The sequence below is a fragment of the Dipodomys merriami genome, unplaced genomic scaffold (assembly GCF_024711535.1).
Source record: "Dipodomys merriami isolate MVZ:Mamm:240054 unplaced genomic scaffold, mDipMer1.0.p SCAF_5, whole genome shotgun sequence".
Lineage (NCBI taxonomy): Eukaryota > Metazoa > Chordata > Mammalia > Rodentia > Heteromyidae > Dipodomys > Dipodomys merriami.
This window is the reverse complement of record NW_027206068.1, coordinates 33,181,264-33,208,475: the sequence shown is the minus strand read 5'-3', so window position 1 is coordinate 33,208,475 and position 27,212 is coordinate 33,181,264. Positions and strand designations below refer to the sequence as shown.

The 27,212-nt window shown below is 33.2% G+C and overlaps 1 protein-coding gene across 6 annotated transcripts in view; it reads left to right on the top strand.

Moving 5' to 3' along the window:
- Cacna2d1 (calcium voltage-gated channel auxiliary subunit alpha2delta 1) overlaps positions 1 to 27,212 on the top strand; it is a 368,458-nt gene that overhangs the window by 309,035 nt on the left and 32,211 nt on the right. For 2 of the 6 annotated variants that reach the window (XM_069996362.1, XM_069996361.1), the window contains exons 13-22: positions 4,134 to 4,212; positions 5,010 to 5,059; positions 6,508 to 6,597; positions 10,364 to 10,441; positions 11,770 to 11,844; positions 12,106 to 12,180; positions 13,812 to 13,868; positions 17,343 to 17,414; positions 19,566 to 19,637; positions 23,866 to 23,927. In XM_069996362.1, coding sequence (XP_069852463.1) covers positions 4,134 to 4,212; positions 5,010 to 5,059; positions 6,508 to 6,597; positions 10,364 to 10,441; positions 11,770 to 11,844; positions 12,106 to 12,180; positions 13,812 to 13,868; positions 17,343 to 17,414; positions 19,566 to 19,637; positions 23,866 to 23,927 — 710 coding nt within the window. The remainder of the gene's footprint in view (positions 1 to 4,133; positions 4,213 to 5,009; positions 5,060 to 6,507; positions 6,598 to 10,363; positions 10,442 to 11,769; positions 11,845 to 12,105; positions 12,181 to 13,811; positions 13,869 to 17,342; positions 17,415 to 19,565; positions 19,638 to 23,865; positions 23,928 to 27,212) is intronic. The other 4 variants (XM_069996360.1, XM_069996358.1, XM_069996359.1 and 1 more) reach the window with 2 other exon arrangements.

Here is a 27,212-nt window from a genome sequence, read left to right as displayed (position 1 = left end):
ATTGAATCATTTCCATTACTCTTTGGAGATTTGCCTATTGTAAATTAAACTTGACCTCTGGATAACTGATAATTGCAGAGGTGACAGTTTCCAGTAACTGTGTTCTGCTGGGAAACACATTTCTATGGTTTCTAAAAGGTTGACTCTGTGGATTTGGAAGACTCTAAGCTGATTCTACAAACAAGACAAAACAAAACAAAAATTACCAGAAGTCAGTCTGTATGATCAATTTATAATCAGAATTGTATAAAGAACAAAATATATTTTAAAGAACAAAATTTGCTGTTAAATACGTTTTCTTGAATCAAAAGTGGATCAGGCTTATATAACTCTGAATTATTATGTTTATAATACTATCCTTGTAAGAGAAACATAGATATTAAAACAACTGAAGGCAAATTGTGTAACTTTACAGCTAATTATAGAATGGTTTTAATTCGTGCCTAATTTTTATTAAATCTGCTCTCTGAATCACTATTATTCTATTGGATATGCTGAAACAAGTAAGCATTACTCAAGAATTTCACAAACTTTTCTGTATTCACTAGGAGTAATACAACCCATAAGTGGTACAAATTTATGAAATATCCTTCATTTTAAAAATAATCTTACTATCTTTAAGTAGTTATGCAAAGGAGTTGCCATACACTGAAGCAGTTTATGAATACAGATATGAATACAGTGCATTGGTGTCACATTGTAAAGTACAAAGTGACTTCAAGTCCTATTTTGGGTTACATTCTCTCCATGTATTTTCATGGGTCAATTTATATTCAGCAAAACTGGAGACCAGAGAACAATGACATTTTTACTCACTTAACAAATATATAGAATTACTTAAGCACATTCTGTTCTCAAATCTTGTAACAGAATAAACCCAAATCCAATATTTATTTCACACTGTTGTCCCATGTTCTTTGTATTGAAAACCTGCACTCAAACATTGTGAAAAAGATTTGTTACTGCCATTAATGATTGTGTGTCTTATGACTTTATAATGGAACTTTTACAGATAAAAGCATTTTGAAATAAGTCCCTACTTAAAAACACACATTAGTTGAGGAACAATGGTTCACTTAATTGTTAATAATTAATGTCCTTAGAATGTTTCAAACAGAAAAATTTCAGTGTGCATTCATTACATAAATCAACCACATTGCTAAAAAGGTGCCAGAGTATATGACAAGTAAAATGTTTTCCTTCACCGGAATTTAAAATTCCATGAAATTGACATTGTCTGGATTAAGTGATAAGCTTAGGAGTTCACACCAAGAATTTCAGTTACATAACTATTTAGAACAATTGTCCCTCAACTCAGGTGCATGATTTCTAAGTAGTCTTGTTTTGAAATGTTGTTTTCATTTGATAATGTACTACTAAAAATGGTACTAAAATATGCATCTCTGAGTTGGAAATTATGGTATTTCCAGAAATGTATTTCAAGAATTTCCATTTCTCTGAAATCATAGTTAAAGAATCACGAACTTAAAGACATAGAAACTATCAGAGAGTGGGAAGAGCAATCACTTCTGTGGACTTTGGGAACCTGACATTTTAGACAGAGTTCATTGGGCATCCACAGGGTGGCAGTAATACAGTGAAGAAAAGGAGAATGAAATTTGCATTACTGCATACAGACCCTTAAATTTCAACAATACTATAAAGTGAATAGTGCTAATGTCTATTACATCTAATTAAAATTGTTATGTAGTTAGGTCAAAGATATAAAACAAAGACAAATGAATTAGGTACCTCCGGATGAAATATTTTTGTGTTCATTTTTCAGTGTTATATAAACAATGTAGGCATTAGAAGCTCAGTTTTGAGGGACTTAAACTTTTTCTCAAATAAGTGTAGATTCATAAAATAATTTTAGAAAGTTCTAAGTAGTCCTTGTCATTTATGTGATTATGTGACAACCTGAGATATTTAACGTATCTTAGGTATATTCGATTTTATAAACATAATGAAAAGAAGGTTTTTGTAATTAAGATTGTTGTAACTACTTGGAAGAAAATTTGCATCAAGGCAAATAAAAATTGGGAAAAGCGGTACAAATTCAACATTTATAATATCCAAATAATTCATTGTTAACATAACTTGATTTTTGATAGCCAAGCATCTATGTTCGAAAAGTAACAAGAGGGAAATCACAGCATGATTTAAAAACTAATTAAATGTGACACAATGTACACTGTACCCTCAGTTCTGATCCCAAATTCTTAAATTTTGATGATTAGTAAAGGCTTCATGGAAGCAACCAGAAGGAAGTTAGGTACAGTTTCTTTTTGCTTATGTGGTGCTGAGGAATCGAACCCAGGGCCTCAGGCATGCAAGGCAAGCGCTCTACCATTGAGCCACCTTCCCAGACCTAGGTACAGTTTCTGTATTAAAACAATTAAGGCAATGAGCCTTTGTACCATTGCTGTGCTTTTTTAAAATTTTAGTTTAAGTTAGCTTATTTGAACTATTGAAATGATAAGATCAGTCAAAACAATCACACAATAGTGTGTAGTCTATATTATGAGGAATGCTTGCCTTGTATAGACATAGAGACAATAATTCACTTAGTCTTGCTCACTTGCTCCTTTACATTGAAAAGTATCTTATAGAAAATACTTTACTACAACACTCATATAGTAACAGGAAAAACTGGAGCCAGCTCTGTTTTAGGATCAACCTATCTGGCATGCCTTTTGACACTTGCTGTGAAGGTCCTAGGCACTGGTGCTTTCTGGATCATCTGATAGTTCACTTGCGGTGATTAGTGCAGTTAAATTAAATTATCAGTTAGGGTGGTTAACCTGCTTAGAAAAATATTTCCCTTCCAAAGTATGTTCAACTATGTCACTATGTGACTGTGAAATATTCAGACAGTTCCCCAATAATCTAATTACCAAAATCAAGAAAATGCAACCATTCCATTTTGAGGGAGAATTCGGAGACAGAATGAGAGGAAGAGGGTAGGGTTGCCATGGGGATATAGGATTGTAACCACATCTCAGTCAAGTTTGAGACTGGTCTGGGGGTACATAGTAATTAATGTTCTACCAGAAAAGGAAAAAGAAGAGAAAGAGAGGGGAGAGGACAGAAGCGATGGAAAGGGAGCAGAGAGAAGGGGAGGGGAAAAATACTAAATCTCTCTAACTACCAATACAAAAAAACCACAACAAACAAACAAACAAAAACCAGGAAATAAACCCAAAACATTCATGTGTATCAACCAAATGTCTTTTTACTTTTCTAGCTAAGTAAAACCTGAATAACTCAATAGTGGCTTAGATAAGTGTTACAAGTGAATAAGCAAATTCTAGCATTTTTTTAGGAACAATATGATTTGTGTGTCCCCAACCATTAAAATAAATAGATTGAGAAATCTTCTGAGCCTTGTATCCTAGAGTAATGTGCAAAATATAAAACATTAACTAATTAGATAAGGTTCTTTAAATACTCAACCCATGTGAACTAAGGAAAAATCTTGTAGCCTAAAATACATATTTATGTCAGCCATACTAGGATTGCAATCTAATGTGTGTATTGTAAGTATTCCCATGGTGTGAAAATAGCAAAACATTACTAAGCTTACTTGCTTAAAACACCTCACAACATACCTATCATGTAAAGAAGTTTTTGGGTTTTTTGTTTTTTTTTTTTGCTTTAACTGCACATGTAGGTGACATGTTTTAAGAAGACAGGAGAGGTGAGATTGAATTTGGCCTGAAACATGCATTTTTTCTTCTTACAAATGAAACCTCAGTCATATTCTAGATTGAGAACTAGACTGTGGTGTAGAGCAATCTACTGCTATTTACATGCAACCGCTGTCAGTGGGGTCTATGTTGAGAGTAGACTATGTGTTTTCCCTATGATGTCTTCCTAAATTTTTACTGGCTTCAATTTTTCTTATCATAATAAAATATCTGTAGGTTTTTCGTCTTTATTTTTCCCCTCCTGACCCCCATCTCCAACAAGTTTTATAGTTTATTTTCAACCTAGTGTCTAGTAAACGTCACTGCTGCGTTTATTCAATCCTTGTCCCACTACTTCTGAAATGTCTTTGCTTTAGCTATCTTATTTTGAATTCAATTCAATTATACTTACTCTAAAGACAACCTGTTTTGTGATCCATGCAGGTACGTGTATTCACCTTTTCAGTTGGTCAACATAATTATGACAGAGGACCTATTCAGTGGATGGCTTGTGCAAATAAAGGTAACAGATCTGTGTCTAACTAAAAAAAAAAACAACAAAAACAGAAGTGTTCTGGTAATTGCTGTCATATCTACATTATCTTACATATAAGTTATATATAACAAGCTTGGATAGAACCTGAAGGAAGGATAAGTTTCTTTTTTTTTCAGAACAAAACACACAATGCATTGTGACATTAATATTACATTTTAAAATATTTAGATATCTGCTCATGTACTATCGTCAATTAGTAAAATGATACATTATGGTGAGTGACATTTAATTATATGCAATATATATGTGGATTTTTTTCCCCTCTAAGTACCTAAATTATCATTTGTTTGCAAAATGTCTTGCACCTTCCTGATTAATCCAGAGTTCATATAGAGAATAGATACTTCCTTGGTGCTCAAGAAAAATGATTTTATTTGGAAAACAAGCTGTGAAACCATAGCAACAAATAGAATTTTAATATATTATGAAAATCAAATTTAGCATTTAACTTTCATACAAATAATAATCATATATTTATCTGTATCTTCAATAATTTATCCAGTGAAATATATATTTTAATAATTCCAAGTTTCCTGCTGCTTCAAGAAAAATTGCTTCAAAATATCGAATAAACTTAATAAAAGTTTCACAGTCTATATATTTATTGTGAAAATCCATTAAACATTTTCTGATATATCACTTGTATTTAAGTGTTTTCTCAGTTTTAAAAGAAAAAATATCTTTTTTTAGTCTAACAAAGACACCAACTAATTTTGTGGCACTTTATTACTTTACTTATTCATGTATAAATATGTATGTTTCAGGTTATTATTATGAAATCCCCTCCATTGGAGCTATAAGGATTAATACTCAGGTATGGCTATTTAAAACTTGTATGAATTATTCCTTTGAAGTTTAAGAATATTTTCTGGCTTATATATATTCAGTATGGGGAAAATAGATAGAAAGAAAAGTAACAAATATCAATAGTATGGTATTTGTATTAAAATACTGAGTGTCACAGAAATCTTGGTCTTTATTGCATGAAAGTTTCAACTATTGTCAAACATTTAAAACTCATATCAAATTTAACCTAAATAGGAATATGCTGTTATTCTTTTATACTGAAAACATCCCAAATGAATAAAATCAGATTTTTTTCATAGTTGTATTGCATTAAATTTGAAGTAATCTTATTACAAAGCATATACGTAAGTTTCTGAGACACATAGAATACTAAACAATTATTTGGGGTTTTAAAAATATACAGGCACTAGATAGAACTTCCATACTTCCCAAAAAACTTCTGCCTATCTATTTTCCTGTTCAAGATAAAGATATAGAGAGCAATCTTTTACCCCAACCCCAAAACTTGTCTTTTAGTAAAATTAAGCAACTAAGTTAAATGTTCTTATTCTTTGTTTTTTGGTTTATTTTATTTTTACTTCTCTGTCTATTTATTTATTTATTGGTCCTAGTGATTGAATTCAGGGCCCAAGCACTGTCCCTGAACTCTTTGCTCAAGACTAGTGCTCTACCACTTTAAGCCACAGCTCTACTTCTGGATTTTGAGTCTTCTGGGGACTTTTCTGCCCTGGTTGGCTTCCAACCCTGATTATCAAGTATCTTAGTGGCTAGGATTACTGGTGTGAGCCTCTAGCACCCACCTTAAATGTTCTTTTTAAATGTTCAGACATTATTATTCAAAATAATTACTCAATTTTAAACATAAATGAAAATCTGCAACACAGACTAAGTAAAAATTTAGCCTTTGCAGAAGTGAATACTTAACACATTGAATGTTGAAACAAAACAGCAAGTGCATGTGAGTCTCATGTCTACATTTGCCACAGTATCATTTATTTTTTGATATGCTTAAATGTATTTTTGAATGTCAGCCAAACAATCTATGATATGAAAGCAAGTATGTGACTGCTCTATTACTTCAAATTTGTACAATTCCACTCAGTGAATCATAGAGCCTTAAATAGTTTAGATCAACATGAAACAATTCACAAGGAACGTATTTCACTTATCATTTGCTGTACCTTGAGAAACAGCGTCTGAGAGTTACTAGAAAAAAAACTGGGGAAATATATTGTACAAATAAGGTAAATATGGCTGATTCAAAACACATAACAGAGATTAGGTTAGATAGGCAATGTGGAGTGTCACTGATGGACATTAAATATGTATACACTCTGTCTGAAGAAATGGAGTCCATATGTACTTTCAGCTGTAGATTCTCCTTACCCTATATAGATTGAGTTTTCCTAAAGATAACAATCCTAATTTTCATCCACACTTTTTTTATATAAACAGGAATATCTGGACGTTCTGGGAAGACCAATGGTCTTAGCAGGAGACAAAGCTAAGCAAGTCCAGTGGACAAACGTGTACTTAGATGCACTGGTAAGAGGGTAGAATGTTCAACCAAATTATCATAATAAAAGCATTCAGCTGATTTTTGTTCTTCCTAGGTGACATTTCTTCTTTCCTCTTCATTAAGTCCCTTATAAAACTCCTTTTATCCCAAATGCCTTGGCTAAGCTCTAGATAGTACAAATAAAATCCTACATTTGTACATTTGGATGTAATAGAGAACCACATATGTAGAGTATTACGTTCTAGTTGATCTGCCAAGGATATAAAATTACTAACCTAGAATGTTGGAGTTATGGGTATTTTCATAAGATTTTGAATGTTTAGTATAAAAATTGATGAATGTCATATGAATGGAAAATTAATTTCTTCAGATTTTGAATAAAAATATCCTTAAATTAGATGTCAGCTGGTAGAAAGATATTAAATCTCCAAGATTGTAGCCAAACTCACCAAACCTCAGAACTACATTCACTTAGACAGACCATACTCTTATCCTACACTGAAACCATCACAAACTTATTATCCTCTTTGTATGCAATTTCTTTCTTAAAGTTCAAGTAGAGACATTTCTTTAAAACAAATAACACCCAGGGGTGATCAAGTTTTCTAGGAAATAAAATACATGTGTTGAAGTGTCCATGGCATAGTTACCATTTAGAAGTATTCCATCTTATGTTCTAAGTATTTCATCTTATGTTGAAACATTAGTTCTTCACTGTGGATGGTTTTGCCTTCATAAGTCACTTTGAAATGTCTACAGACATTTTTGATTTCTTATATCTTGGGGAAGTGAGTGACAAATACTATCTGTAGTGCATCAAGACAGCAAAAATAACTAGCCTAAATTATCAGTAGGACTAAAAATGAAAAATTTTGTGTTATTTTTACTTTGCTAACATGATAGTTACAAATAATCATAACACCATCAGTTTATTCAAAGCTTAATATTGCAGGCATTGCTAATTTACTGAAATAACATATTGGAGAGACTTGTGAAAAGTAGATGCTGATTCAGGAATGCCCTTTTCCCTACTTGGAATCCAATTATAGTATGTTCTTACTTTCCTAAATGCAATGATGAACCGAAAGGGCAGAACACTATCCATTTAAAACTAGTTATCATTTGCGTCTTGCAGAATAAACAAATACAGGAAGTCAGAAGAAAAATCCGCATGATTAGCAGCAGCTTTGCATGTTAAGGAAGATAAAATGAAGTTTGCTTACTTCAAGTTCTAGCTAACATTACTGTCCAATGTTCCTTCTTGACATCGCTTATTTACTGAAGGTCACATGGTCATCTAAAGTTAGAGCCAAAGTATTTTGCTTTTCTAACTCCATTACAGGACAGTGTGTGATAGGAGGGGCCAATAATTATGCTGCTGTATTTCCTATGACCAGAAGTTCATTAACCAGAAAGTCTGCATTGCTGGTAATATTCTTACTGATAGTGAACATGACATTAGAATAAATGTTGATTCTAAAATGCTGTTTTGAAAGATGAAAGTAAATGTAAAAGAAAAGAAACCCTGGGACATCAGTGGAGAACTTTTTTTTTCTGTAATGGCTTAAGAATAAGTAATCCATCATGCATTTCTGGCCATTTGTTTATACATAAACAAATACAGACACTAAATGCTGAAGATTCAGAATATATACTGGTCAAATACTCAGTTTCATGAAGAAGGAAAAGATGTAAAATCTCAAGACCAAATGTAATAATGGTAATATAGGAGACCTCTGACATTTCAAAGGAAAGAAATCATAAATTTGCTGCTACAAGGGAGCATACTTAAAATTGGTGACCTTTTAGATGAGCCTGAGTATAAGTCAGGTCTTGCTAATGGGTAGAAAAGAATGAAACCACGCAACAACGAGAGGGTATGAAGTTTGGAAGTACTGGCTATATTAAAAAAACAAAAAAAGCAAAAAATAGACAATACTATGGACAACTTTGGAGATTATTGGACATAATAAGGACAGCAAGGAGAGTAATACACTATTATAGAAGGATTGTTTTATTTGGGACATAAGGTAACAATATTTAAAAAGACATGACCAAAGAAACATAGGCTCCATGGTTTCCCTCATTTGTAATAATTAGAATGCACCCATAAATCTACAAGTAAACCCAATGGGTAGTAAAAGAGAAATAATTACACTTGGGCATGATTAATTAATACCTTAAGCATTCACAAAGTGAGAACAAAGGAGGATATTCTTATGAGAATATCACAGGGACTCAAAAGCTATATGCATATGATTATATAAAATAATCTTTATTGAAATGAACTTGAAATGGAAACAAGAGGTGTTTTATTGTACAGTCTGCAGTTCTCTCCACTCCTTTGGTTTATTTCCTATTGTCACTGTTTTTCCTTTCTGTACCCTTTGTCTTATATTGTCTATCTGAATTGTCTTATATTGTCTATCTGAATATCAGTCTATCTGATTTGGAGAGAGAAGGGGAATCACAGAAATGGTAGGACAAAGGATGAACCAATTCAGCAGTGATACTCACTAGACATTATGTTGAAATGAAATATACACCTTGGTGAGTGGGGGGTCAGTAGGGGGAAAATTGGGTGCAAAAATGAGGGAGAGTGTGACATTCAAACAGAAATGTACTTATTACCGGAATTTTGTAAGTGTAATCTCTCTGTATATTACCTTTATAATAAAATTTAGAAAAAACAAAATAAAATTTAGGAGAAACAAAAAACATAAACAAAACAAAGATGAAAAAGTTTTGAATTCCAGAAAAAAAAACTAAATTCCAGTAGTCAGAAATCTTGTTTTGTTTTCTCAAGTATTTGTCACTTATGTTTTCTGACCTTTTCTTTCAGATAGACCCCACTTCTCAAAGTTTTCAAGACCTCCCCAAACAGTAACAGAATCTAGGCCCCCCCCCAAACACATGAGAATACTTTATAATCCATAACACACACAGACACACACACACACACACACACACACACACACATACACTCAAACACACACACCTTCAAATGTCAGTAATTAAAAAAAAAGAATCTGGAGCTGATCTTCATGGATTTATTAATATGTTAAATTCTCTACATATTGATTAATGGGATGGCACTATTTTTGCCAAACCAAATGATTGCTTCCTGACATAGAATTTTTGTGTTTCCTGGTTTACTGTTTGCTTTTTGTCGTTCCATATTGTTTTATTTTGAAGGGTGTTTAGGAGTAATATTACTTCTTTTGGTCAGCATGTTATTATTTAGAATAGAATATGTAGGAAGTTCCATATCAGCAGAATGTTTACTCTATCATGTCATTCAGCTACTATTTCTTATATAGGATAAGGGCTTTGGCATAAAAAATTAACGAAAGCTACAGAAATTATTTTAAGTAAATAATTCAAAATAATCTTTTGATTTAATGGAGACTCCTGACACTTGATGTTCTAATGGAGACTCCTGATACTTGATGTTCAGTTATTCAAAACAATAGGAGTGGGAAGAATTGTGAAGTATCATTCCTTTAAGGTGGATCATTAATTTAAGTTGCTTGATTTTTTTTTTATTTTTTGACTAACATTATTGCAGTACTCATCTCAACGATTAGATGTTACAAGCTTCAGTGGTTGCCTGAACAGCTTTCTCTCCCCACCCCCATATCCCCGCTTTTTAACTTTGCAAGAGTAGTTACTTACTTTAGTGGCTCTTTGTAAAGGAATTATAAAATAAAGTCTCAGATATCAAAGTCTAATTTAGTAAGACAAAGTTTAAATCATTGCGTTCATTTGCCTTTTCTCTCCATCTATTTTTAGGAACTGGGACTTGTCATTACTGGAACTCTTCCGGTCTTCAACATAACTGGCCAGTTTGAAAATAAGACAAACTTAAAGGTTAAAAGTTAATTGATAAAGTTCTTAATAATAAATGGTACAGTGTGACGTTAAAGCTCCGTGTGGATAAGATATTGGGATAAGGGAATACGTACAGTGAGATTCTCTTGTGAATACTGAGGTCAGTGACTACAGCAGCTGTGTGATAACCACCTGGGAAAAAGGAAGTACAGGTCAAACTCTCTGTTGCCTAAAGTCAAGATTCAACCTAACTCTGACCTGATGAGAACATGAAGCTGTACACTGGGAGTCATTATATGAGGAATGGAAAATGTTTATGCGCATTTGAGCATTTACAAATATGTTTGAGTTTTTGTGCATTTCAGAATAAGACATCTAACCTCAAATCATGGTTATGTTTGTATCAAGTATACATACGTGTATTAAGTCTTTATTCTTCCAATTTCAAAGTAGTTATTTTTCAGTCCTAACTTAAGGATTGGATTTAGAGACCTTCCTTCCATTTTTCTCAGATACAGGAAAATGACTTTATGCATTTTGTAAAAACGCTTACCTTTAAGACACATTTTCTGCACACTGTCCATCTCTGTTTCTTGTGGGTGATGATGATAATAATTCACCACATGGCATCCTCGGCTTGAAACTAAAACCATAATGCTTGTTATTTAGATATGATTACAAGCTATTAACAGGAATTAGCAAATATGTATTGAGGATTTTATTAAGAATAACATCAAATACTTGAAAAATGATAAACAGAGGTAATACCTTCCTCAAAATCCATTATTTACTTTTACTATATGGCCCATCGTTAAGCTGGACATTGATGTGACACCTGTAATATACAACAAAGTCAGCATACACCCATACATACACACACACAAACACATAGACACACACAAATGTTTTCCTCTGCTGACTATATAAGGAAACATCAGGAAAAAAGAATGCCAGAAGTCAAGTAAAATTTTGTATGTCTTCCATATTTTAGACTTAGTCTAAAATCAAGATTTCACTTAAGTTAGGTAATAGGATTTTGTTAACATTCAAAAAGTATGAAAACCCATGCAATTTGAAACCCAAAGTAATTCATCCTAGAGCATTTATTCTATTACATTCTCCATAACCAGTAGAGTTAGGTTATGAAGAATGAAATAGGGTGTCCACCTAGCAAGTGCAATATGCTGAGTTGAAACACACAAACGTGCACGCATGTGCATGCACACACACACAAACACACAATTATGTACCTTTAAGCTAATATAAAATTAATTATCACAGCAAGTAGATAAGGAGGTATAGTGCTTGTGTAGAAATATATAAATATCTAGTATAAAGCTCACTCATTTTATTCCGTCTTGTTATAGAACCAGCTGATTCTTGGTGTGATGGGAGTTGATGTGTCTCTGGAAGACATTAAAAGGCTTACTCCACGCTTCACAGTAAGATGAAATTTATTCTTTTTTAACCTTTCCTATCTTAGAACTATGTACTAATTTAGTTTGTCTATAAAGCACTTACATACTTCTCAAAAATTATATACAGCCAGCTTAACAAAGGAACTAAATGTTAAAAAGCATCTTTAAAATAAGATGTAGAGATATTGTGTGATTCTTTAGTATACTATACAATGGGCACTTAATAAATAAATTAGAGTTTAGATTGAGATGCGGACATTTCTAACCTATCCTGCTATTTTTCAGCTGTGCCCCAATGGTTATTATTTTGCAATTGATCCTAATGGTTATGTTTTACTACATCCAAATCTTCAGCCAAAGGTATGTGTGTATTTTGTTTAGAGTGATTACTGTTTCAGAAAATTAACAATTAATGTTTTTAAGAGCATTTAAAAAGCACCTGATACCGTTCTGTCAAAGTCAGCCATTGTCATTGCTTAGCCCTTATTTTAATACATCTCAATTATGACTTTAATTCAGGCTATAAGGAAAGGTTGTTCCAGGCATGGTGTGATCTTGACAAGTGTAATTTACATTTCTGTCCATGCCATGTTTTCCATTGCCTTCTCTTCTGGTAGTTACTTCTGCTCTCCACTTCCCAGACAATTCGTTTTCACTTTTGGGCAAGTTTGTAAAGATAGTAAATAAAAAAAGGAAAATGGATACAATCCTTCAGAAACAGAAAATATTTTTAGATCATAAAATATTTTAAATCAACTATTTTATTTTTAACTTTGATAACTTTTTAACCAAGATAAAAACTATATTTTAAAAATATCTCATTTAACTCCATTCAACTTTTGTAATTCGTAAAAGAGGTGTTAAATTCAAAATATTTATTTACAAGTAAAATTAGAGAAAAATCTTACACAATTGCAATTTTGTATCTTTAAGATACTGTTTAACTTTGAACATAACTCTGAACATACTTTAGATGGTGACGGTTTATGGAAACTATATCCTTTTACCTAGGTATAGATATTTATTTTTAGTGACATATTAGAAACACAAGTGTTTACATATACACATATATATGAAGCTGTTAGATATGTTTTAAATCAATAATAGTCATTGATATTAAGTAAAAAAAACATTAGATATAATAAATTATTTTGGCTTGTTAAATAGTATTACACATCATAATGATTTTAATTCTCATTTTGAAACTGTTTTCATGCAAAATCTATCATGATGCAAATATTAAGCAGCTGCTGATTATTTATGAAAGAATCATAGATTCCTTTATATTATTAAACTATCATACTTCCTTTTTATGTTATGTTAAAACATTTTTAATACACTCATCCCTATAAGTTTTGAGATTGTTAAAATTTTTAGTTTTTAAATCTTTAAGCAGTTGGAGATTTTTGCAATACCATTATGGGATGCCTATCTAGTAGATTTTTTTGTTTTTTTGTTTTTTGTTTTTTGTTTTGGTCGGTCGTGGGGCTTGAACTCTGGCTTGGGCACTATCCCTCAGCTCTTTAGCGAGCGCTGTACTGCTTGAGCCACAGCGCCACTTCCTGTTTTCTAGTGGTTTATTGGAGATAAGAGTCGCCTGGACTTTCCTTGCTCAGGCTGGCATTGAACCATGATCCTCAGATCTCAGCCTCCTGAGTAGCTAGGATTACAGGCATGAGCCACCGGCACTTGGCTATCTAGTGTATTTTAAATTATACCCTTTTACTTAAACCAAGAAAATATTAAAAATAAGCCCATTAGCTTCAAACTGATTTTTACTAAAATAGCAATCTTTAATCAGTAAAAACTTTTTCAGCCTTCTCCTTTTTTATTGACTCATCACATGGTACATGTCACATACTTTAAATTCAGATTATGTTCATAGTCCTGTCTCTGACTAGGGAAATATCTGGCTTAGCTTGATTTCAAGTTAGAGCTCTTATTTATATTGCTATATAGGATGATGCATTACCGTTTTTCTGTTGCTTCAGCCTATTGGTGTAGGCAAACCAACAATTAATTTACGAAAGAGAAGACCCAATGTTCAGGTAACTGTGTTGTAGGTAGTCTTAGTGGTGCTTTCCAATTTGCTAAATCAGAGTTGAGATCGAGCTTCTGCTCTTCAAGCTTATGATGGAAGTGGCCTTTCCTGACATCAAGCTTCCAGAGCATGAGATGGACATGGGCCGCATTTGTCAATAACTATTCTTTATTATGGTAGAGGGGATGCACTGGCTAACTAAAAATTGCTAAGCAAATGGTTTAATTATAATAATCAGCAATCATAATGGGATGGCTTCCAAGAAATTTTGTTATCAGATATTGGGAGATTAATATTAATCTGAGGCGATCTTCAGAATTTGCTTGTAAAACTGATTTTTAAGTGTGAATAAAATGCAACTCCTATGTAATGACTTTAAGATGTTTCTTAAAATTATTTGCAATAGAAGTCAGAGAAATTTCCCTTTAGCTAATTAAAAATACTCCTAATGGCAAATAAATAGTGTGAGTTTTTATTGCTTCACAGACTCATTGCAAAGTCTTATCTCTATGACCAACAAAAAAGTATGCATATTTCTGTAGACAGATTAAAAGTGAGCAAGAGATGCTGTACTCATAAATTGCTGTGTTGAATGACAACTCCTTTGTACAACTAAAGGATAATATCTATCTGTATATCTACATATAAGTAATTATCTGAAAGAATATTTTTATAGTGTAATGAGAGAATTTCAACAGAAGTTTGATCTTGTAGATGTTCTATGTGAGCCCCTATATCCTAAAGAGAATTTGAGTAGGTAGAACGTGATACCTAATTTGGTTCTACTTTTGTCATGTGTATTGTGTATCCTTCAACAGTATCTGGAGGACTTGAGTGTCATTAACCTAAAAAAGAGAGCATTGATCTAATAATTGTTCTGTATTCTACCTACAGAATTAAATAAGTGCATTAATGGCAGGTCCCAACTCCAGGGAGTTGTCTTAACTTGCCTCTAAGTAGTTTTAAAGCCCTCAAGTTGTTCTGAAGTTCAGGAATGTTGGGCTAATCAAAGATTTAGTTCCCTTTTAGCTGAATCTCAACTGATACTATACAAAAGTCCTCAAATTGTTTTACTATTCACAGAGATTAAAGTATATGTACACCGTCCTTGAAGTTCTGTTTATTTATACTCCTTGCATGTTTCCTTTTATATAGTATTCTAAGTTATACTTTTTTTCAGTGATGTACATTTTAGCAGTTTTTTTTTGTTTCTGTAGCAACTTCTGCATGCAACTATTATAGTAAAATTTAAAAAATAAACAAACCGGATGATGGTTTGTATTATTTTTCTTTGTATGCAAAGAAAAGCCTAATGGGAAACTAGCAACCATGTAAGAGTTCTCATTGGCAGGGTACCTGTAGCTCAGGCCTGGTTACTCAGGATGGTAAGATCTGAGAAATACAGATTGAAGCCAGTCCAGGCTGGAAAGTGGGTAAGACTTATCTCCAATTAACCACCATAAAATTGGAAATAGTGCTGTGGCTCAAAGTGTTAGAGTGCTAGCCTTGAGTGAGAAAGCTCAGATACAGCACCCATGCCCTGAGTTCAAGCCCCCTGAAAGATTAAAAAAAAAAATTAAAAGAATAATAATTCTTGATGAGAGAAATAGTTAAGTGTTATAATATTTAGGAATATTGATTACTAATTATTTCGAGTTCCTATTTTTGTTGTTGCATCCTACCTTTTATTTCATATCCACAAGTGGTATAGTCATTATTCCAATTTCACAAATGAGAAATATTACATATTTTAAATACATAACATATTGGTCATAAAGGGACCAAAGGACCTAAAAGGGTCCTTTCTTCAATGTCTTGATGTCTTCATAGTAGAAGATAGTCCTTTTGAATTTTCCACTTCCAATGCCTATGATGAGTCTTAAGAAAAGTAAGTGGTTGCCAGATTGCCATGTCCAAACACAAGTATGCCTTGATCTTTTTTTTTCATGATTTGATTTCTCTCTGTGTCTTTCTATGTTGGACTGGGACATGACCTGCATATTGTCAACTCCTGATTATGCCTCCTTCCTGCATGCTGTGTGGGTCTGCCTGTGCTATGCATTATCCATTGCATGTAAGATAAACATTCAGATTCTGTTTTCATTTCATCATTTGCATTATGTTTACTTTGTTTTGCATTGAGTTTATTGAAATTTTGATTCCAAAGCTATGGTGTTTGTGTGAATATGTTTACTTCACAGGGCACAAAAGAGGTGTCTCTAAAACATTAGATTGAGAATCTCCATTGTTAGGGACTTTGTAAATTTACTTTTATAACCAAAGGTTAAAAAGGATTTAAGATTGTAGGATTTAATTTTATAAACAAACTGAGGTATTTTCAGTATTAGTGTTTTCTGCTACATTTCAAGTGAATATTTGCTTTAAAACAAAAACAATCCATCCAAACAATGTTTACTATTTTCACCTTTGGAAAAAAAATCAAATATGTATTTTTTGACTTCCACAACCCACTGATTATTAATAGATTTAGTCTAAGCAGTCAATATTTCTTATATTACAAAAGACACCAACGATTATACTTTTACTTTGCAAAATTTTTATATATCATAAACCATAAGATCAAACATTGATTGGTTGGAATTACTTCTTAAAGGAATTATTTTATCATCATGAAGAAACAATCTTATCTCATGTACTCTGTCATTCCATATCTAAATTGGATATCCTTTGTTTAAGTATATTTTTAACCTATTGATATTGTTTGGGAGGCCTATCATACTAGAATTGTGTTTAAAGCAAATTTCAAATCTGAAACTTAAAATTTCAGGTATCTTTACACTATTTGAGGTCTACATTTGTTGCTGGCTTATAGTTAACTGTTAACTATATGGAAAATAGTTATTGTTAACTATATGGAAAATAGTTATTGTAACAGTTTCTAAAATTTGAAATTATAAAATTTGTATGCATCTATTAAGGTTTTGTTATTTAGAGTACTTTGGAAATTCTAGTACACCATGTTATATAACAAGTATTGCAATGAGGATTCATACAGTTTGCATATTAAATAGTCAAATAATCTCATTTTTGTATTTTAAAAGTGATAATATCATATTAGATAAATGAATCAAGGTTGCAGTATTATTTGATGCAATTATACAAGTGTGTAATCTGATTTTTTCCACAGTGAACATTGATATACCAGGAAAAGGTGGTAGATGTTAAAGTAGAAAATATGCTCAGTGAGCCTAGAATTTATTTCTAGTTGGGCTTCAGTTGAAATAGCAGATTTCAGTTGATAATGTTTAGCAGTTTGTCTGCTGCACTTAAAACTAACTTCTATCTTTGGCTACTTATATACATATACATATGAAAGAAGAAAAGTTCATATAATTATTAATGTCTTTTAGGTAAGTATTTTAACAGAATTAATTTTGTATTTAAATATTCATTGAATTACTCTGTCGGTAGCATAATTTATAATATTATATTTACTTAAGTATTATTGTCTTCTCTGTAGAACCCCAAATCTCAGGAGCCAGTCACACTGGATTTCCTTGATGCAGAGTTAGAAAATGATATTAAAGTTGAGGTGAGTGCATTCAGGATGAAATATGACCTCAACTCTGACACTGGAGTCTTCCTTTTACAAGTTCCTGATCATAGCTATAGCATGGAAATCCTGCACCACTGTCCTCATCCCCAAAATTATCCCCATGAGAAGAAAAGAATATTTGAGTGTGGCCTTAGTTTTTTTTTTTTTTCCTTCTCATTTAACATGTTTTGTCAAGGGTAGATGAGGTGAAGAGGAAAGAGAAATGAATGGAGAGAGGCAGGGTAGGCAAATGCAGTCATAATATTCCATGTACATACGTGAATATGGAACAAGGTCACTTGAGGGGCAATTAGGTTGGGAGAAATGTAAGAACATGCTGGAAGTGGTAACGCTTGTTTTTACTCACAGACTGAAATGTTGAATTGAAACCTTTGTAGAAAACTACTTAAAGATAAAAATTAACTGTTTTAGATAGAGCGTAACTCTTTCAATGCAAAAAAATACATTTTAATAAAAAAAAAAGTAGAGCTTAATGATGCTGTGAATTTGAGAGGAGTTTGAGGGGATCTAACCATCCAATCAAGTGACAGGAGAGTAAACTGGGAAAGAAGCTGTAATGCCTGAGGACACTTTGAAAGCAAATGTCTACTATATTTTGAAGACATAGTTACATGTCATCTCCTCTGAGGACCTTTAGTTATCATAAAAATAATTATTTTAATAATGAAGATAACTTATTAAATGGATGTCAAGGGCCTATGAAATGTTATTATCATTATTAATATTATGTTGGTTGTCCAAAGGCCATGTTTGAAACACAAAGAAGATAAATAATCTATACCTACTCAGAGAGTAAGCAGCAGAGCCAGGCCTTTACTTTCTAGATCACAGACTTTTAGTATTGTTCTGCTGGATTATTTGTTTCTTTTACCTTTGTAGATTACCCTATTTCTATTTCTTTGCTTTCTCTTCTTCTGTGCCACTATTAGGCTTGAACTTAGGGCCTAGGTACCGTTCCTTAGGTTGCTTAAGGCTAGTACCCTAGGAGCCACAGTTCCAACTTTGGTTGGTTATTCAAGATAAGACTCCCAGGCACTTTACTGCCCAGGCTGGCTTCTAGCTACTGCCCTCAGATCTTATTCTCCTGAGTTGCTAGGATTATTTACATAAGCCACAGGCACTCAGCTTCATATTTCTTTTATTATAACTCATTACAGCATATTTACATTTATACTTGATTTATACATTTACTTCATCATACAGCCAGATGAGTTAATTTTTTTATCAGCAGAGTACTGGAGTGTTTTAGTTGATTAAAGAATATTTGTTGTAAAATATTTGGCATAATGATGTGAGATCAAGTCCCATGGTAAAGAGATTGGTGTCTTTCCTTTTACTACCATTGAGTCATCATCATAATCCAAATAGCACCTCTAGTCTCATTTTTCAACTGTCAAGCAACATATTGACTGAATAAAATAACATTAAGAATTTAGAAAAGGGCCTGGTTTGTAAAAAATTCTGTTGTTTTTGAGCAACTCAGAATGGACATTCAACTTACACAAGGAACTTTTATTATCTGCTCTTCACTTTCAGATGTGAAATATTTTAACCAAGGTAGATTCATCAAATATTCTTCAAATGTAAATGATGTCTTTCATCACACCATTTTTTCACTTATGTATACTCCAAAACCTCCAATATGAAACATTAATGTTATACAAAATGAAAAAGAAGTTAAAGGAAATTCTGAGAATTTCCCAGTAGGACTGGGATATTCTGTGAATGTATGTGACTTGATCATTTTTAAGGTTTTGGGAGACTGCCCTAAGTAAATTGAATTGTAATCAATTAAATCTTCATAGGTCTTCAAAATTCTGTCTCCTATACTTTTAGGAGGTACTAGTTATAATAAGTAAAAATAATGAGAAATAATTATACTTTCTCACATGAACTTGGTTATTTGAGTGAAATAGACATATGAGCTATGCCATATTGTTAGTTTTGTAAATACATATTATTTCTAATTCAGTGAGTATTTTTCTGGATTTTGATTGGCTGTAGAAGGGGGGTTACAATTTTGTGGCTACTTTCACTTAAATATTGCCAGCCAAATGACAAGTGATTACTCTTTTGATAGTAATGTTTCAAATTAGTGAATTAAACTAATTACTCATTCTCCTTTAGATTCGAAATAAGATGATAGATGGGGAGAGTGGAGAAAAAACCTTCAGAACTCTGGTTAAATCTCAAGATGAGGTAAGAATTAATTCAGGCTTATTCTTGTAATTGTGTATAAAAAATGGTTGATGTTGGTAATCTAACTTTCTATTACTCTAGCCTTTTCTTATAAATAGGGATGTCTTTAATAACACAATTCCCTTATTTCTCAAGGTACTTCTTTAACTGGAGGATTTCATTTGGATTTTTATTTTCTGGTATTGTGCTCTAACTCTGGGTCAGATGCTACCTTGGCTGACCTTTTAATATTTGAGCCATGCCTTCCAGCTCTGCTTCTTCTTATTTGGGAGATGAAGTTTCAAGGACTTTTCTTTTGTGGTTGGCTTTGAACCTTGATCCTCTGCATCACAGCCTCCTGAGTAGTTAGAATTATTCCCATAAGCCATCAATATGTGGCCAAGATATTTTTAACTATTTACATTTTTGAAATAAAGTTGTTTAGGCATTTCAATGTATTCCTATAGCATTAACAATATGCTCTTTAAAAACCATATCTGAAAGCTGTGTTTTATGCCTAGCTAGATGGTTTATGACTATAAACCATATTTAAGACATTGGGTTGAGAATGTGGCTTAGTGAAATGTGCCTTGTCTAGCATGCAAAAGAGACTGGATTACAATCAAAATAATGAAAAATTTAAGGTTACATTTAATACCTGTATTAAGCTGAATCACATGTGTAGATATTCTAATTATTATAGTCCACATTTTAGGTTTTTGTTTTAATTTTTCTGGCTTGATTTATCTCTTTTCACTGTTTATGTGCCTTACTTTTCTTTTCTTTTCTTTTCTTTTTGTTGGTTGTGGTTCTTGAACTCTGGGCCTGGGTGCTATCTCTCAACTCTTCAGCTCAAGGCTAGCACCCTACTACGTGAACCACAGCACCACTTCCAGTTTTCTGGTGGCTAATTGGAGATTAGAGTCTCAGGGACTTTCCTGCTGGGCTGGCTTTGAATCACAATCCTCAGATCTCAGCCTTCTAAGTAGCTAGGATTACAGCCATGAGCCACCAGCATCCAGCAATGTACCGTATTATTCTACTAGTAAATCTGAAATTCATGAACAACCAAACCATACTCTGAATAACCACTGAGGTCTATAATAAACTTCCATTGCTCAATACTCCAGAGATACTTATAAATGAGCAGATACCTGTCCATCTTCAGTCATATAGAAAATCAAAACAGATATTTGCTTATTTGAAATGGTCCAAAACTCTAGAAAACTCACAAACTTTTGTGCCTGGAAGTTCAAGTTTTTATACATAATTCATATATTTTGTCTTAAAATCTTTTTCTGTGGTGGAGAGCAGTAAAAATATTTGAACTCAGGGTATTATGTTTACTTAAGCTGAAACTGTACTACTTGAGCCACTATGTGTGTGTGTGTGTGTGTGTGTGTGTGTGTGTGTGTGTGTATGTTAATTGATTATTTTGAGGTAGGAATTGCTTTTCATCAGCATGTACTTGAGCCATGATCTGCCTACTTTTAGGCTTTGCTTCATCATTGGGATCACAGAGATGGAGTTTTGTGATCTTTCTGCCTGGGCTAGCCTGCAGTCTTTATCCACACAGTCTCAGCATTCCATGCATCCTGGGAAGACAAGTGCTTGCCCTGAGCCCAACTACACATTGAGAAGGAGTCTGATGAACTTTACGGCCTAGACTGGCCTCAAACTCATTCCTCCCATTACCAGCCTCCTAAGCAGCTAGAATTATAGATGTGAGACACAAATGCCCAGCAACATCCTTTACTTTTTTAGACATATATTTTCCTCTCTAACTCTTTAGAAGATCATTCTCTAAGATGGGCCTAGGAAACATAACCTCTGCTATTTCCAGAAAACAAAAAACATGTACATAATTATTTTATTAAAATATCGCCTCTACCTCACAATGTTAGCTCATGACAATAATCTTAACAACTGAGGAGGCTGAGATCTAAGAATCACAGTTTGAAGCCAATGCAAGCAGGAAAGTCCATGAAACTTTTTTTTTTTCCGGGGGGGGGGGTGGTTTCCTGTCGTGGGGCGTGAACTCTGGGCCTGGCCTCTGTCCCTCAGCTCTTCAGCTCAAGGCTAGCACTCTACCACTTGAGCCACAGTGCCACTTCTGGCTTTTTTTTTTTTTCTGCTTATGTGGTGCTGAGGAGTCAAACCCAGGGCCTCATGCATTCAAGGCAAGCGCTCTACCACTGAGCCACCTTCCCAGCCCCAGAGCCACCTTCCCAGCCCCAAAACTCTTGTCTCCAATAAACTACCCCCGCAAAAAAAAAGATGGAAATGAATCTGTGGTTAAGCAATAGAGTGCTAGCCTTGAACCAAAAATACTTAGAGACCCCATCCAGGCCCTGAGTTCAAGCCCCAAGACTGGCACCAAAAACAAAAACAAAAGCACTGTAATTGCTTGTGATTTAAAATTTCCTCAGAAAGCCATCTTGTCAAATTTACTAAGAATGGAAAAATAAATTTCTGGATTTAAGAAACTAAGTATAAAATATGTTTAAAATTACTTATTTATTTGCTTTCTTATGACTCAAACAGAAAAAAGATTATGATTTCTGTTACAAAAATTGAGAAAATTATTTAATATTTTATTTCTAAATTTAGTATTTTTAACCTGTTGGACAACACTAGTTTGTCATGTTTTATTATGAATAGTAGTAAATATACAAACATTGTCTTTTAAATTTTATTGTTTATTAGATCATAAACCTCTTAATCAATTTGCCTATATCCTTTCAATTCAGCACAGAAACACACACTTACCCAAATGCATGCACATAATCACATACATGGCCATACAGGTATTTGTTGTACAGGAGCAAAATTATGTCATAAAAATCGATTTAATGAACTGGATTGTGGATTATTAACAGAGTAATTGCCCAGTGTTTGTGAACCCCAAAACTTGATCCTCAGCATTGTCTAAACAACAACAACAAATAAAAATCATAAAGCCAAAGCAAAACAACAACAAATTCTGTGTATTTGGTATGTTTTTCTTTACCTTGCAAATTTAAGTACCTTACCTCTACTTTAAGGCTTATTTCTTTGTCAGCAAGTTATGGGAAATAATATCTACTCTAGCTGTTGTAATAAATAAGACATAACAGTAAGGTACTGAACAAAGTGACTAATTCTGAGTAACACTTCTGTAATGTTATAGTGGTGAGGGTGATAATATGGATAATGTAAAAAAAATCTTATTTGCTATCAAATAGAAGAAAGGTTCTATATTCATGAAGTTCTTTAACTCTGGGCTTCTTTTTCCTAGGAGATCTAATGTTTGTCTAACCATCAGTGACACTAACTAGCTTGTTATAATTGTCATCAGAATGTCAATAGTGGTTTAACAGTAATATGCCAATCATAATCATTTGCTGCTATAATCATTTGCTTTTACATATATGCAAATATGGAAATATTTGAGCCTTGTCCCATATTTTATAGTCTTATTTCATTATTAATGTTTTCAGGAAATGTTGCTTTCAAGCTTTTGGAATGAATATTAAGATTTTATCCTGATGAGTTGTGTATCTTTCACAAACATTATATATGTATTTGTGAATACTATCAAAATTTCTTTGAACAATTAGTGTGTACAAAAAAAATGAATGATTCATATATAAAGCAGGTCTTGTCAGAGTGCAGAATATTAGTAGAAAGAGGAGACAAATGGAGAAGGAGAAGGGAGATAATTGTAGCCAAAATATTTTAGGCACACCTGTGAAAATAGAACGATGAAGCATGTTGAAACTGCTTACAGAAGGGAGGAAAGGGAGAATGATGGAGGGACAAGTCTGTTTAAGGAGCATTGTATGCATATATGGATGTAACAAAATGAAACTCCTCTTTACAACTAAGTCATGCTATTAAAATGAAAATATGGGTGAAAGTGTCATCATTTGTGTACTTAGTGTGTTCTACAATTTTATTTCATATATATATGTAACACAATAAGTATATAGAATATATCATTTATTTGTGTATAAGTAGTGTATAAGTACTGATGGATCACAAGATTTATAAGATGTTATTACAGACTAGAGGTGTGGCTTAAGTGGTAGAGCACCAACATGAGCAAAAATGCCAAGGTGTAGGGCCCTGAGTTCAAATCCCTGTACCAGAAACAAAATTGTTAATAATAATCTGTTATAAAATAGCTCTACTCTTCATAGAAAATTATGCAGATAAATATGAATACATGTGAAGGTGCTAATAACTATGCCAAACTATTTTTTTCTAGAGATATATTGACAAAGGAAACAGGACATACACATGGACACCAGTCAATGGCACAGACTACAGGTAATTAATGATATTAACGAGCTTATTGGCTTCTTATCCTCAGTAGACAATTTTTAACGGTTAGATGTTGTCTTTGTATTTTCATAACCTGTTTTCAATATAATGCTCATTAGAGAACATTAGTGGGGTACTGGTGACTCATGCCTGTAATCCTACTCAGGGGCTGAGCTTGGGGGTCGAGGTTAAAATCAGCCTGGATAGAACAGACTGTGAAACTCTTATCTCAAATTAGTTACCAAAAAACCTGAAGTGTTGCTGTGGCTCAAAATGTAGAGCCCTAGCCTTGAACCAAAGAAGCTCAGGGGCACAATCCAGGCCAAGAGTTCAAAAATTACTGGAGTGTTATTTATAGGACATAAAGATGGGGAAAAAAAGATAACAATATAAAATTTAGAAACAGAAATATATGTGACATAAATCCACATACTTTGAATGATTATCTAAGTAATAAAATTTTGTAAAATCTTTATAATAGTTTGAACTTACTACTTCCTCTGACTAAATTTTTAAGCTTAAGTCACTTTTAACTCATTTCCCTTACATTACATTTGAGTTGCAAATTGACAAAAAGTTAAAGTGTATTTTCTTGACATGGTATTTGACATAAAATGTATAGTTGCTCTCATTTATTTACCCACACAAAATAGCTGTTCAGTGACGTCCTGATCCCTCTCGTTGGCTGGGCCTTGGAAAACTGGACAGCCCTAATATTCAATAATCTTTCTTCAAAATATTGTTTCTTCAAATTTGTTGAGCTTCTCCTTTACTTTCTTGAGTATAAAGAAAGCTCACTGCTTTCCCTGTGGTTCTGACTTTTCAAAACTCTGAGATTCATATGAATATAAGCTGTCTTTGTATGGTCTCTGTATCTGTCTCCTCTCTCTCTCTCTCTCCTTCCTTCTCGTCTTCCTTCTCTTCCTCCCTCTTTTCCCCCTCTCCCTGCAGTCTCCTACATTCACATTGATCAATGTTGTTCATACTTTTGCCCCTCAAATCTTTCACGGATACCTTCTGGTTAACTATATCATGCTCTTTTCCAGTCTTTATAAACACTGCTACTACTCAGCCTCAGGATCTCTGAACCTGAAGTCATTTCTCTCTATAATGAATTTCCAATACTCATATCCTCATCTTTTTCATGCTTTTATGTGCTTTTTGTTTTCTTTTTTTTGGGGGGGGGTAGTGGGGAAGGGTCAGTCGTGGGACTTGAACTCTGAGCCTGGGCACCGTCCTTCAGCTCTTCAGCTTAAGGCTACCACTCTACCACTTGAGCCACAGCGCCACTTCCGGTTTTCTGAGTGGTTTATTGGAGATAAGAGTCTCACAGACTTTTCTGCCTGGGCTGGCTTTGAACCATGATCCTCAGCTTTCAGCCTCCTGACTATCTAGGATTACAGGCATGAGCCATGGGTGCTTGGCTTCTTTTTGTCACCTTATAAAGGCCTTTTCTAATCATTTCATTCAAATAGTAAGTACCTCACTATATTCCCTGTCTCTCTCCTCTACTTTGTATTTTCTATAACACCTACCACGATTTGTCATTTTACCTTATCCACAACACACTTCACCTATTTAGAGATTTATTTCTATTATTTACCTTTTTTTTTTTTATTAATAGAGCAGGGGATGTTCCCTACTTCATTCATGTCTTCATTACCAGCTTCTAAGAATTACTAACTTCTAACATACAATAGGATCAATATAAAACTATATAGAATTGAAAGTGTTTAATTTGAAGAATTTGAGAATTTTTATATTGAATGAGTTTCTAATCTTCTTGATCTTGTCAAATTATACAATGATGTCCAAAACTTTGGCAGCAACAATGAACCGAGATGTTTTAGGCTTACATGTGATGACTATTATTGAAATGGATAGGTTCTTTTTCTTTTGCTCCTTCCTCCTGACTCTGTTGGACACATATAACTTAGTAGTGGTGTGGGAGAGGGGAAGACTAGAAAGTTGGGGACACCTGCACTTTGTTGTTACCACAGGACTTGTCTCCAAGAGGAGATGGTAAAGACTTGACATCATGCTATTCTACATAATAGTTCTTCACTTCCTTCAGGTCCAGGATTTAATTAGAAATGCCAGAACTTGTCTCCAAGAGGAGATGGTAAAGTCTTGACATCATGCTACTCTACATGATAGTTCTTCACTTCCTTCAGCTCCAGAATTTAGTTAGAAATGCCAGAAGGACTATTTTAAATATTCAACATCTATTAATTCCTAGCTCTAACTTTTACATAGGTATTTCTATATATTTCTGCAATCTTTGTGGATGTCTTATTCTCCTTCCTTTATGTATTTTTTTTATTATTGTCACCTTTCAGTTTTTGGATACACCTGTCATGACATATGAAAAAAGAGAAAGTCTGAAAACCTTTGGCCTTTAAAGATTTGATAATTCAAAGAAAAAGTATTGTGTGCACAATGTGGATATGTGCACTTGCCTTAGTTGCTTAGATAAATAAAATCTGCATTAGAAACACTTCATTATTTGACCTTGAAAATGAGGAAGGTGTGAGGTGATTCTTTTGACATCATAAGGCTGTCTGGGAGCTGTTTAAACTACTCCATTATATTTTATTGTGTTTTTATTGTCTTAAAATTTACATTATCAAACTCTTTACCTTATGCACAAAATGATATCCACAGTGTTGCCAAGATTGTTGTGGCTTTTCAAGTTTAATATTGCTTCTTATTAGCAGACATTAAATTAGTACTTCCAAAGCTGATATGTACATCACACATTCCTAGCCTCGCCTGTCTGCCCTGTCAGATCTGGTATTTCTGTCAATGCATATTTCACTGTTTTCTGAAGAGATTCACCTTTCTCACATCATATATTTTCCTCACACCTTCCCTTCCCAAGTTTCTAGCTTTGAAATCCTTAAACTAGTTCTAGTCCCATTATAATTATTTCCTTGAATATCTTCACAAATAAATTCGCAAATAGTAATTGGAACAAAATTTAATATTTAACCTCAAGGAAAAAATACATTTGGACTGAAGGTGATATCAAATTTCAGACAACTGGTTTCTGTCATCTAAAACCTTGATCAATCTTGGGTACTGTATTTTTAAATACCATAACAAATCATTTGATTCAATATTTTCTCTCTTTTAATGAAGAGCTTACTTTGATGGAAATAAATAATGGAGTTGAAAATTAGACTATGTCCATTTAACCTAATTGACTATACTTACGTGAGTCACAGAAACCTTGTATGGGCTCAACCATCTAACCATCCACTTTATTACACTTGCCTCTAATAGGAAATA